The sequence below is a fragment of the Gambusia affinis genome, linkage group LG07 (genome assembly GCF_019740435.1).
Source record: "Gambusia affinis linkage group LG07, SWU_Gaff_1.0, whole genome shotgun sequence".
NCBI lineage: Eukaryota > Metazoa > Chordata > Actinopteri > Cyprinodontiformes > Poeciliidae > Gambusia > Gambusia affinis.
This window is the reverse complement of record NC_057874.1, coordinates 28,370,920-28,384,826: the sequence shown is the minus strand read 5'-3', so window position 1 is coordinate 28,384,826 and position 13,907 is coordinate 28,370,920. Positions and strand designations below refer to the sequence as shown.

Genomic DNA, 13,907 nt, shown 5'->3' with positions numbered 1-13,907 from the left:
ATGGGGGAAAAAATTTCTTTGCGTTCCCTCGCGCAAAAGTTTAGCGAGGGAACGCAAAAGAATTTTTTTCCCCATGTCCCCTAGAGGGCGCCATACAATCTAACCGGAGAGGCTGCGTAACGTCAGTCCGTGATGTTAGCCAGCACCGTTAGCACACGAGGCTACTTAACGGTAACTAGACTCTGTGTAACGACAGTGTTTTCCGGGCGAGCCTGAGGGTCAGAGCTGCTCTGAAGAAGGTGGAATTACGACGGACGATAGTATAAAACGAGGTGATGTTTTATTTTGAATCAAAGCTTATATAAATGCTGAAAGTGATCGACTTATTTCTCTTGCTGGTTGTCAGGCTAAGGTCAAGAAGCTGGCCAGTTCGGCAGTTAACGCTAACCGATACCTGTCTCTATAAACGTGTAATGTGACAGTAAGTCCTTCTGCTAGCGGATAATGGCCGAGCCTCTGGATCACATTGATCGGGAGCAGTGATGTCAGTAACGCGTTACTTAGTAGAGGGAGGGAACGCAAAGGAAACTTTTTTTCCCATGTCCCCTTGAGGTCTCCATATATTAGGTATCAGTGCTCAGTTAACGTGCAAATAACGCGTTACTTAGTAACGGGCCACTTTTTCAGTAACGAGTAATTTAACGTGTTGCTATTTCATATCCAGTAGTCAGACTACAGTTACTTATCAAAATCATTTTTGCGTTGCTGTTCGTTACTATTTTCTTTTGGAATTTAATCTTATTTGCTCTACGCCTCTTGTCGAGTGATCGCCGTTTTTATGCGACAGAAACGTAAACAATGGACGGAAGAGGGAGATGTGTATTTTGTTGGTAGAAAAACAGGAACTACTTTGAGTTTCTGTCGCCAAGTCCGATTATTATAAGCAGCTGTGGGCTTTTTTTTTAAGTCATAAACAGACATAAACCCCAGAATGTGTCTGACCTCCAATTAGTTTTAGTCAGGCTCTCCCTGTCCATCATTTCCCGGATGATCCGTCCCGCTGCGTCTTTGTTAATGTCAAGTTAACATATTACCTGCCATTGACGTCGATCTATCCAGAACATTGGAAACATCAAGACTAATATGAACAGCGCAATAAACGTGAAAACAGCTATGAATGAATGAGTTTGTAAAGCTGCAACTAAACGGCATTATAATTATTAATATTACGATAAGTGTCAGAAATCTGTGCAGCCATCTGAGTTGTAGAGCCGCAGGAGGAGCGCTGTGCACTGCGCTCTGACAAAAATAATTACAATACTAAGAAATAATAATAGTTATCTTGATAAATAGATCGAAAACCAAATATCCCTCACAAAATAATTACAGGTTAGATTTAAATCACTCAGTTTGTATCAGCAAAGAACGTAAATAATTAAATGTCAAAAATTTTCCAGTTCTTTTTCAAAAGAAAAAAAGAAAAGTGAAGTCCAGATCTCACCAGGAGCGTCTTTCTTTCCCCTTTGCGGCGTCCTATTGCACCGGGCGGCGTTTCCTGGGTTCAAGCTCCGATCCGGTTTCTAAAAGCACGCTCTGCTGCGCTGGGACGAACTTTGACTGCTGTTTTATCTCTTTTCTTTGATTTTTAACTTGTTTTAAACATTTAATCAAATCAAATCTCCCGCTGCACAGATCTGACAGTGTGCGTCTTCCTCTCCTGTTGCGCCGCCGCACACGGCCCTTTCTATCCACTTATTTCAACCACACCTAAACCCCAGTATGATACTGCCCTAAATCAGCTTTAAACAGTGGAGAATAGAACTAATTTAACAATGAAATAACAGCAACTGTTCTACAAAACAGTTTAATATATTTAATTTTTATTGTATTTATTCAGAAGAAAACAAAAATATGTTATGTTACAATGTTACAGGCCCAAAGAGCCTGAACTTTTAGGGAACCAGAAAAGAGATTGCCTCTCTGATATTACAAATCATTAAGTCTCTGCTTTGTATCACTTCCTGTCCTTACAGTAAGCGGCGACCCCCCACTGACTGACACCCTGCGATTCCTGTGGTTCCCCCTGCATTCAACTTCAGTGTGTCAGGGTTCTGTCGGTGGTTTGGACTTTCATTGGACAATTTTTTAAGAGGCTATTCGGTATGGCACAGCCTCCCCCTGGGGCCGGCGTGCACTCCCAGCAGCCCGTGGTGCCCTGCACCTCCCGAGCCCATGTTCAGGGTAAGACCCGGCCGCAACCTGCTCTAAACGGATCGGCCTTCATCATTTGATGTTGTCCTCCTCGTCGGCAGGAACTGCAGGAGCCATGTGTCTCCCTCCCCCCAACAGCATGGACGGTAAGCAACAGGGGCCGGTGACAGAGGAAGTGGCTTTACCAAACCCACAAGATGGAGGCGTTTCTCTGGAGCCCTTCATACACCAGGTGGGCAGCACCCAACAAAAAGCCCTGAATACAAAGAACCTGACATTTACGCTGCAAAAACAGAAATCTTTCCAAGTCATTTTAGTTTTAGATGCAAATATCTTAGTACACTTGAATTAAGACACATGAACACAACTTATAAGTAATTTTTTATCAAGACATAGCAAGCTTGTTTTCAGCCAGTAATTCCTTAATATTGACGAAAACGTTTTAGTTCCATTGTCAGATGATTCCACTTAAAACACTTATGTGTCACGTTGTGTGGTGGTGGAGGTGAGGCAGACACTGAGAAAACCAACTTGGAGTGCAAAATAATAAATTTTATGAAAAACCAGAACACGGGGAACAGGACGCCAAGTGTGAAGACGATCCAACAAGACACAGAGACACAGGTGACACTAAATACACATGAGGTAATCAGGGAACGAGACACACCTGGGAACCAATCAAGGGGAGACAGGACAACACAGAGACTCAGACACACAGGAAACTCAAAATAAACACACAGGAAAACACAGAACATGACATTATAGGACATTTTTCCCGTAAGTGAAATAATCAGCCAGTGAATTTAGTACTTTTTTATCAATATTAAGGAATTATTAACTAAAAACTCTTAAAAAAATACCATCCAGCTGTTTTCTGGCAATAAGTAAATGTTTGTTGTGTGTCTGGAAGATAAACTGTTTCAAAAACTTTCTGAATGTAACAAATCAGCACCTAGCAACCCCAGCAGAGCTCCAGCATATTTGGTCAGCTGGTTTTACATCAGTTTGGATTTAAAGTGACAGGACTCCCTAAAGCAGCTCAAAAAGAGGGAGAACTGATCAGACTGAAATCTCATTATCCAAGAATCATTATGAACATGTTAGACATGTCCTAACATGTTCCAGGAACCATAACAGGTCACCTTTAAAACAAACACCTGTGTCTTGCTGAAAAGTTGTTTCTGAGTTAATTCAGGTGTTCTAAGATTTGCACTAGAAACTAGACTAGATATTGTGTTTTTGCAGTTCTTTGTTTATTTCTGTAAATCCAGGATGCCTGACAGATTTTAATACCTGTGTGTGTGTGTGTGTGTGTGTGTGTGTGTGTGTTGCAGGTGGGGGGTCACACCAGCATGATGCGGTACGATGACCACACCGTGTGTAAGCCTCTGATCAGCAGAGAGCAGCGCTTCTATGAGTCTCTGCCTCCTGAGATGAAGGAGTTCACTCCCGAGTATAAAGGTCAGTGGCCGCTCTCTGATGTTTCGGATCAGAACCGCTGGGCTCTTCATGCCGCCAGACCTCATCTCAGTGCAGTATTATGAAACCTGCTGCACACATTACTGGAGCTGAATTGATTAATCAATTATCAAAATAATCATCAACTAATTTAGTAAGTCTCTCTGTGGTCCAGTAACATTCGCTCAGCTCAGAATAACTCCCTGCTAAACGGCTGGAGTGGCAGAATGACGCAAAGTAGGAAGGAGATCCGGATGTTTAGTGGAAGAGGAGACGTAGCGGCTCTGCTCTCCATCAGCGGCTGCTGCTGGATCTGCAGGAGCAGGTGTCTTATTAATCAGACTGTTCAAAGAAGGAGTGCTTTTTTTTATATTTCCCATTAAAGATTTAAAAAAATATATATTTTTTTTACTCATGACTTTAAACACTCGGGTGTTTTGAAAGAAAATAGAGGGTGAATAATGTTCAGAGTTTGAGTTGGGCTGATGGATAAAATGAAAGCACAAACCTAGCAGGTTATTGTGACGGTTCAGCCGGACCCAGAGAGGCAAACTGTCAGCTGCACACGTCGACCAGCAACGCCACGGCAGACAGAGAGGAAACCGTCCCATCAACCTGCTGCAATCATTCCCAAAACCAGGACACGACACAAACCGTGGAAACCAGCGTGACCCATTTACTTACTGAGCTCTTTATTAGAATAAATCACAGCAGCTTTAATGGGACAGATTCACAGTTTAAACAAACACAAATACTGAGACGGAGCTCTGAAAGCCAGACGTTCGGTTGTGTTTGGAGAAATTACTCCATAATCATCTGAAATAATGCATGCAGTTTAGTGAGGTTATGTCCCTGGGAGGGATTGAAAGGCTTTTAAAGAAAATGGATAAGAAGCACAGACATGTTGGTGTTTCTGGAGCACTTCCTGTTCCCACAGGATGCAAAAGGAAAAATCTTTAGTCTGCTGGAAATGCAGAGATTTTCAAACCTCTCATTACATCGTGAAAAAAGTCTTATCCTGACAGCGACAACATCCCAAAGCTAAAAGTGTTCAGGATTGTTACTTTTACCATTTTCTCCACTTTTGGATCCATGACATCATCAATAAATATTGATACATTTGATTAAATGCAGAACAGTGACAAAAATAATTTTCCTTTTGGTTCTGATGAATTTCACAATGTGAAAACTTTTTTATCATCAGTTTTATCACATAAATAACACAAAATATTAAAAATAAAACAGAAATCCGATAACATGACAGCTGCTAATCCACCTCATTTGCTTTTGCTGCTCCTGGTTTTGAATCTGTCTGGTCGTTTGGGTAGAACTCTGGTGGAAATGACGATACGATCTCTGAGGGTTCCTCCCGTTCTGCATCCATCAAGATTTCCTTTTCAACTCCTCTGGGATTTGGGGTCAAAGTTCAGGTGTTATTTGAGTTTTTAGATTCTAATTAGCTGCTCCCATTTGTAAAAACAGTACCTTGTTACCATGGTTACACATCATAGTTGTCTAAAAGTTAAAAGTTAGGAGCAAAAATCCTCCCAAGCTGCACAGCATCCAGACCAGAGGGAATAATTGCATCCAGCGACTGAACCAAAGGAAATGAACAAAAATCAAGACAAAGATCCAATCAGAGCTGCTGTTGTAACGATAACTATGGAGAAATATTTGTGTTTGCAGATTTTATTCCATCCATAGAAAACAAAAACAACCTTCTGGGAACTTTCTAAAGTCTGAGTCAGGAAGGTGAAGTTCAGGTATATTTGAGTGGAAGCAGACTCCCTCTGCAGGTCTGACTCCGTTAGGGAAGCTGAATATTTTCTCCGGTGGGTCTGCATTCCCACCAGTCCTCCCTGATGTTGACGGCCACCCAGCCAGCCTATATTTAGCCCTGGATCCCTGCCTGCTGCCATTGTCCTGCTGATTAAATAACAGCAGACAGACAGCTGCCCAGGAGCAACTTCTCCAAGCCGTCAAGGTTGTTTTGCCCACATATTTTCTGACATTCTCTGATGAAACATCGTGCTGCTCAGTGGTAAATGTCTGATCACACTGAGGATTTGAAGCACTTTTATAAACAACAAACTACAAAAACACAAAATCTTACAAAGTATTTTTGGTCTAGTTTCTACTGCAAATGTTTTATTCCACTTGAAATAAGACACAACTAACAAGTAACTTTTTTAAGAGATTGTCTTAAGTCAATAGTTCTTGAGTATTGATGAAAAGGCTGCAGTTACTCTGGCACATCATTTCCCTTGAAACATGGAAAAATGTCTTGTTATAAATCATCATCAATATTAAAAATTTTTTTGCTTTAAACGAGTCCCAATAACTTGCAGAAAAGTTCTCGTGATGTCACACTTGTAGCTGACAGCCATCTTGGCGGGCAGTTGCAATGGGGTTGCTATGACAACAATAAACAAGCCACAAGCTTAGGACTAACTGTCGCCTTGATCCTATCCAACTTAAAAATAAAACAAGTGCATTACAATTAGTCTCCACCCCTGGGTAAGAATAAGATAAATATCGGTGATATTCACTGTAGTACTTTCTGCCAAACTAGCAAAGTAGCTCAGCAGCATTATGACCAATTGTTTCTGATCCTCTCTGGTTCTGTCTGTCAGGCGTGGTCCTGGTGTGCTTTGAAGGCGGCTCCGACGGCTACATCAACCTGCTGGCTTACCCCTACGTGGACAACATGGAGGACATGATGGGGGAGCTGGAGGAGCAGGACCCCCCGGAGAGGGAGCAGCAGAGGCGGACGCAATCCCGCCGCAGCCCGTCCTCCTCGTCCTCCGAAAACAAGGAGGAGCGGGCCGAGCAGAGGGAGGAGCGGGCCGAGGAGCGGGCTGAGGAGCGGGAGGAGGAGCAGACCAAGGAGCGGGAGGAGGAGCGGGAGGAGCAGGCCGAGGAGCGGGAGGAGGAGCGGGCCGAGGAGCGGGAGGAGGAGCGGGCCGAGGAGCAGACCAAGGAGCGGGAGGAGGAGCGGGAGGAGCAGGCCGAGGAGCGGGAGGAGGAGCGGGCCGAGGAGCGGGAGGAGGAGAGGGCCGAGGAGCGGGAGGAGGAGAGGGCCGAGGAGCGGGAGGAGGAGAGGGCCGAGGAGCGGGAGGAGGAGCGGGAGGAGCAGGAGGAGGAGCGGGAGGAGCAGGCCGAGGAGCGGGAGGAGGAGAGGGCCGAGGAGCGGGAGGAGGAGAGGGAGGAGGAGCGGGCCGAGCAAAGGTAGTCACACGACACCGACAGCTTCAACAAGTAACAACCTGTTCACTTCATCATTAAGCTGCACTTCCATTACAAAACTTCACAAATATTCTGCTTACGTCAAAAAAAACACTTTTGTAATTGCGTAGTTTCAGTTGAATAATAAACACTGCAGAAGACTTTTCCCATGTTTTAGTTGCTTTTCTTTTCTTGAGTTTGTTCATGTTGTAAGTAATTAGAAAATGCCGCACCATCGTTGTCTTACTACTTCCTGAAGACTGTCTTCTCCACAGTACTAACTGTTGTTGATCACGTGACTCATGATGCAAAAAAAGTGTTTCCATTGAAATTTTGCAAAATAAACCAACTTCGATACAACGAAAAAATTACCTCGTCCATTAAGCAAGCTGATTTTAGAAATGTCAAATTGCTCAATTATAGACGAGTTGCAGTGTTCGGGTTACATGCGTCACATGCATAAAATCCGCCCTCCTCCCTCCAGCTGGAGGGCAAAAAGCTGCTCGCTGGTGATGATTAGCTTTGGTTTTAGCTGTTAAGTTGTCAATATAACGCGCTAAATCTTGAATGTAACACTATGACCACTAGACAGCAAGGTCAGGAAAAAGTTTTAATTCTAAAAAAATAGCGAGGGAGAGAAAAGTAGCTCAGTTATGCTAGCTTGACTTTGACAAACTTAACATGTAGATGTGCTGCAGAATTCGGTGTTTCAGTTCAAATAAAAATTGTGCGAAATTTCCGGATGTAAACGATAACATGCAACATGTCTATATTGTTAATGGAAACGCAGCTACTGATGACAATGATAAAAATATTCACAAGATGTGTGATATATCGACTGTCATTATTTATTTGAATGAACGACTATTCATTAAATCACGATAACAACCTGCTTTCCTGCTTCAGTTCTGTGAAACAGAGTCCCCTGCTGGACCCAAAGGTCCGCTCGGATGTCCCGTTGCAGTCCAGCAGCAGCGTGGCCTCGGAGAAGATCGGCCTCAGCCCCTGGAGCCAGGTGTGCCACAAGCAGCAACTCGACCGGATGAGATCCAAGTCCAAGAACCGCAGGTGCATCAGTATCCTTCATCCGTCCGCCGGACAGCCTGCACTCACCGTGACTGGACACCTTGTTAGGCTCAACCTGGAATCACCTGCTTAACTCGGCCAATCGTATCACAGCAACTCAAAGCACAGGAGCTTCATGGACTCTTTTTGTTTTGCAGTTTCTTCAGAATTTCATTCTACTTTTTGTGATTTTTTTTTCCCCTACTCAGAATTACTATTCTTAATATCACTAAAATATTGGAATCGGCTTAAATTTTCAAGCCTGTAAATCCCAACTTTTGGTGTAAAAGAAAGCAGAAATCTTTCATTTCTTTTTAAAATCAAATATATTTGTATATTTTTCCAACTGACATTCTTAAAACTAGATCAGTCAGTCTGATGAAATCCTCCAGGTTTTATTCCCTAACTGCGGTGTCTCAACCAGAGTACCTACTGCTGGAGAACGTCGTCCACCACTTCTCCTTCCCCTGCATCCTGGACCTGAAGATGGGAACCCGGCAGCACGGCGACGACGCCTCTGAGGAGAAGGCAGCCCGGCAGATAAAGAAATGCGAACAGAGCACTTCGGCCAAGCTGGGCGTCAGAATGTGTGGCATGCAGGTAGAATGGCGAAGGAAACGCATCAGGATAGACTGCGGAAACTCCTATCAGTCTATCTTTCATTAACCCAACGTCATGCTTCACTCAGCTACAGAAAAGTGGACAGAATAGCTTAAATTGAAAACATTACGTTCAATTTTTATTCAGCTTCCAGCTTCTTTTGCTGAATTAGAGAATACATCATTTATTTCCTCTACTATCAAAGCAGCAGTATTAGGTAACGGTAACCTTTTTGGGCATTAGCTCATGTTAGAATGTTACTCCCTCATCAGAAACAAACTGGAATGCTGCTTTGATTCTTTGATGTTTGCGAAATCCTTTAATCTCCATGCCAACCATTCAGCAGTGCAAAGTGCCTGGGTGGACCTAGCACCAACTTCCAGGTACAGCTCCTCCTCAGAGCTGCAGTTTCTGACCTCCCCTCCCCAGCCTCAGCTCCTTCAGACTAGCCAGCAGCAATTAGCAAACACCTGGTGGAACTGCTGAGCTCATCTTAGGTGCTACTTCTCACTGAAACATTGGTAAAAAAAAAAAAAAAAAAAAAAGTTGTTAAAGGGTTAATAGAGGATTCATGCAGTGATGACGGCAGGCCCAATTTTAAGGCCTTAAATCAGGAAGCGAACATTTTTTTCAGTCATGTGTGATATTTATGTAGCATTTTTTAAAAAGTTGAAAGTAACATAGTTTCTTGATTGTGATATAGAATGGCACTATGCACCTGGTAAATACATAATACTGCCCATTTAAAGAGGACCTATTATGTAAAATTTACACTTTGCAAATTTGTGGTCCTTTGTTTGGGTTTCTACTGCTTCCTACAAAAACAGCCCAAGCGCTTAAAAGAACCCACCCAGCTGTGTTTGTTTTTGTTTTTATTGTCAGTAAGTAAATATTTTCTGGTGTCTGGAAATTAAGCCATTTCAAAAACCTCCTGATTGTTGAGCCACTATCTAGGTGCTGTTACCTAGCAACCCAGCCTGTTACCTTGCAACCCAGGCTGAGCTCCAGCACATTTGGTCAGCTGGTTTTACTGCTGCATGTGCTGTACAACGGCTGCTGGAAAACACAAGTGTTTTGTTGTTGACTTACCATCCAGAAACCACTTGCTGCATTTTTGTTGACTATGCAGGAGGCTTCACTTCTGCTTTTCAAAGATGTGTGGTTGTATGATTGTGCATCTGTTTGCAGCCATTTTTACATGCGAGTATAAACGTTGAGTTGGCCAGCAGCAGCTTGTTTGGATTTAATATGACAGGACGTCCTAAAACAGCTCACAATAGGCAGAACTGAACAGATTAAAATCTCATTATCTAAGAATAATTTTGTGCTAAAAAGTAATGAGCATGTGTTGTTTAGACCGATCCTAACTCGTTCAAGGAAGCGTAATAGCTCAACTTTAAAACCAGTATTATGTTCTGCAGAGTGATTTTGGTGATGAATTATTTAAATGTCACCCTCTCCCCCTGCAGGTGTACCAGCTTAGCGGGGGACCATACCATTACCTGGACAAGTACTATGGGCGCGACCTGTCGGTCGAAGGCTTCCGCCAAGTGCTCTGTCTGTTCCTGGACAACGGGAAGGGCCTGAGGCGGGACGTCTTTGAGCCGATCCTAAATAAGCTCCGCAACCTGAAGGTGGTGCTAGAGAGGCAGGAGTCCTACCGCTTCTACTCCTCCTCTCTTCTCATCATCTATGAGGGAAAGGTGAGCAGATGGGCAGGTTTCTAATTAAGTCTTTATTATGTGATTATTTATAAGAGATCACTGTGGTGGATTAGCTACCGCTGCTATTAGCTATGCTAACAGTGCGGTGGTTGATTAGCTCATTTAAACACCACTACTGATGATCTGTCAGTTGGTGTTTAGGTTCCCTTTTTATTTTATTGTATTTTTTTAACTGAACTGAAACACAGAATTCTGCAGCACATCTATAAGTTAAAGTTATCAAAGTCAAGCTAGCATAGCTAACTTACTTCCTTATCCCTTGCTATTTTTCTTAATTAAAACTTCCTGATCTTATTGTCTAGTTCTTGTCATGTTAACAAGTAACAGCAAAGCACTGCTTCCCTTTTTTCTTCCATACATTTAAGATTTAGCGTGTTATGTTGACAACGTGACAGTAAAACCAATGGGCTAAATAAAGAAGCCCATTGGTTTTACTGTCGCATCAGAACCGAGCAGAACCGCGGTTCAGATGATCCTCTGTAGGTGGTTTACTGCTGAGGAAATCTGTTAAGATTTCAATGATTAAATCGTCATTTTTACAACTCTTCCTTTGTAATTCTGGACTGACGGTTTATTAACACATAAATAGCCGCTCCAGCTAATTTAACAAGTTTCCACTGTAATGTTTTAGGTCCTATGAGTAAATCTGTTACAAAGATACAAACCATATTAAAAAGAATGTACTATAAAAGTATGTTTATTTCTCAAAGTTCAAAGGATTAAGTCTCCCGTTGGAAATAGAATCAATAACTATCCATCCATCCATCCATTTTCTGAACACCCTTCGTCCATAATGGGGTCGGGAGGGTTGCTGGTTCCTCTCCAGCTGCGTCCCGGGTGAGAGGCGGGGTCACCCTGGACAGGTCGCCAGTCTGTCACAGGGCAACACAGAGACACCACGACAAACAACCATGCACACACACACTCACACCTAGGGAGAATTTAGAGAGACCAATTAACCTGACAGTCATGTTTTTGGACTGTGGGAGGAAGCCAGAGAACCCAGAGAGAACCCACCATGCACAGGGAGAACATGCAAACTCCATGCAGAAAGACCCCGGGCCGGGAATCGAACCCAGGACCTTCTTGCTGCAAGGCAACAGCTCTACCAACTGCGCCACTGTGCAGCCCGAATCAATAACTAAACTAATAATAATCACAGTAATGTCATAAATTACAAGGTACCACTGGCGCCTTGGAGTAAGAAGGTTCTGGGTTTGAACCCCGGCCCGCGTTCCCTCCGGGTTTTCCAGTTTTCTCCCACAATCCTTGAATTCAGAAACGGGACCGTTTTTACACCTGATAGACTTGGTTTGATTTGGGAGCAAAATGACAACATTTCTTACATTTTCAGCTGCTGTGGAGTTAAACTAAACAAACTTTTTGGGCAACCTGTTCCCCTCCTCACCTGAGGGGGCGCTGCACCAAGAACCACTGAAGGAAACAACATGAAAGAGGGGAACAGCTTTTGCAGTTAGTTTGGATGGTTTGACTCAGAGCAGCTGAAAATGTAACAACTGTTATGGGACTATAAGGTGTGAGACCTTCCTGGTTCTGTTAGTTTATAAATTGGACCGCTTCGGACCTGGTTGACTGACTCTTCTCGATCTGCTGCAGGAGTCTGAAGACGCCCCGCCGCCCGACCCTGGGCAGAGCGCCGCCCCTGCAGATGTCCACGCCGCTCCTTCTCCTCACGCCGACATTTCCAGTGAAACGGACTTCAACCAGAACCAGGACTCGGACCTGGAGCCTCTGTCCTCTCAGGGACCTGGACATTCGGCGCCAGACGCCCCCCCCTCTCCCTTTCCGCCCAGCGTGACGGACTGCTGCCCCTTTGTGCCCTGCCCCCCGTCAAAATGTCCCTCCCTGCAGCCGCCTCAGCAGCCCCCTCTGGTGGACGTTCGCATGATCGACTTTGCCCACTCCACCTTCAGGGGTTTCCGCAACGACACGGCCATGCACAAAGGCCCAGACCGGGGCTACGTGTTCGGACTGGAGAACCTGATCCACATTCTTGAGGACATTCAACACGAGAACCTGCCGTAGCTCCAGAGGCTCCCGTGCGGTTCTGTCGGACCAAACCGGCTCGGTTCTGTTCAATAAACAACAAAAAAGTCCTCCCACTCTAGAGACTGATCGGTCTTTAAGCAAACACACACACACACACCTCTTACTGTGAGTCCATTCAGGTCGGACCGCACCGAGGAGGCGGGACGGCGCCGGCAAAATGGCCGCACACCAAACTATGATCTCTCGCTATGAGGACCTCCGTGGGTTAAAGCATTCCCTCACCATCACACATCAATGCTGAACCACAGAGTGGCGGTGACATCACAGCAGGTGGCCCGCCGCCGTCCTGAGAGGATTTTAACTGCTTTAATCCAGAACAGTGCCGGTTCTGATAAAAAGTTAGAAAAGGCAGCTGAGACTACAGAGAAGGGTTTTAATTGTCCTTAAATGTAAAAAAAAAGCTGCGACTGCAACCTGTCAGCTGGCAGAAGAAGGGAACCAGTGTGGCCACTAGGGGGAGTGCTTTTCTAGATTAAAGCGTATCTTTAAGGGAAACTCAAAATTCAGAGGATTTTTCTCATCCTGTCGGTCAGACTCAACCACATCCTGGGAACATTGTGGTTGAACGAAACGTCCACTGACTGACCAATCAGCTCCAATCCCAGCGCAGATCCTCCTCCTGGCTCCTCAGAAACCAAAACCCACAACAGCGAATCGGGGCCAAAAAAGGACTAAATATCCACTGAAAAATTCAGACATTAAGAGAGCAATTTCAGACGCCTTCTAGACAAAATCAAGGAAATTTCTGATCTCCAAAAGTCTAAAATATGTAAGAAAAAAAATCTTAATTTTTTTCTAGAAAACATTTTTGGAAGATTTTCCACTTTCTCCAAACAAAAATGTTTACTTTTGAAATTTCAAATTTCCAAAAGAAATAGACGTTTGTAATTAAAATTTTTTTCTAGATAATTTCTGATATTAATCTCAAAAGTTTTTGTTTTGTTTTTTGGCAGGAATCTACTCGTTTAATTTTTGTAACTATATTGGCCCCAATACGCTGTGGTAGAACCCGTATAACCTCAGAAATGAAAGAAGAAGAAGAAAAAACGCACGAAGAGACAATGTTAACAGTGATGTTAGGTGATCCAGGCGCCTCCATGTCTGACATTAACAGTGGTATAGGGGAGTTGGGAGCCCTGGGGAATTGGGAGGAGCCACGAGGGAGGGATGACAATCAGCAGGGATCCTGTGGCCTGTGCAGGGATGGGCCAAGGCCAGGTCAGGGACCGCCCAGGTCCGCCTACTGGAAAGCACTAATCCAGGCAGGGGTGCCTCCCTCAGAAATAGACGGGCGTCCCACATAAGAATTAAAGAAGAAATGTCACAAAAAAGGACTGAGGGTAAATTACATGGGATTTTCTGGATTTCTAGGACTGCACATTTGACGCAAAGTCTCCGTGACGTGGTCCAGGAGTCCAAGCACGTGAACAGCCGGTTGTGCGTCCTAATAAAAAGACTACTGTTGAAATTTCTGATTCAGAATCAGGATCTTCAGAGGAAGGAGGAGAAATACAAATGCAGACGGTTAAAAGAAAAAAAAAGGACAAAAGAGGTAGGAATAAGGATGGGAGACATTCAACTCTGTATCCTGATCTGACACACCTGGAAGAATAT

General features: G+C 44.1%; 1 protein-coding gene across 1 annotated transcript; it reads left to right on the top strand.

The window, feature by feature from the left end:
* Nucleotides 1-140: 140 nt before the first annotated feature.
* Nucleotides 141-12,388, top strand: LOC122833853 (inositol hexakisphosphate kinase 1-like). The gene is made up of 9 exons (XM_044121781.1): nt 141-272; nt 1,974-2,181; nt 2,253-2,383; nt 3,486-3,612; nt 6,243-6,449; nt 7,710-7,910; nt 8,324-8,499; nt 9,969-10,202; nt 11,841-12,388. The coding sequence occupies exons 2-9, from the start codon at nt 2,103-2,105 to the stop codon at nt 12,267-12,269; spliced, it is 1,584 nt and encodes a 527-aa protein (XP_043977716.1). The 5' UTR covers nt 141-272; nt 1,974-2,102; the 3' UTR covers nt 12,270-12,388.
* Nucleotides 12,389-13,907: the final 1,519 nt, after the last annotated feature.

What these genes read in the sequence shown, in the direction of transcription:
- LOC122833853 (XM_044121781.1), top strand. Translation starts at nt 2,103, where the DNA reads ATGGCACAGCCTCCCCCTGGGGCCGGCGTGCACTCCCAGCAGCCCGTG. An exon ending in TGGAGCCCTTCATACACCAG is followed by an intron (nt 2,384 to 3,485) that starts GTGGGCAGCACC and finishes TGTGTGTTGCAG; the next exon opens with GTGGGGGGTCACACCAGCAT. An exon ending in GTTCACTCCCGAGTATAAAG is followed by an intron (nt 3,613 to 6,242) that starts GTCAGTGGCCGC and finishes TCTGTCTGTCAG; the next exon opens with GCGTGGTCCTGGTGTGCTTT.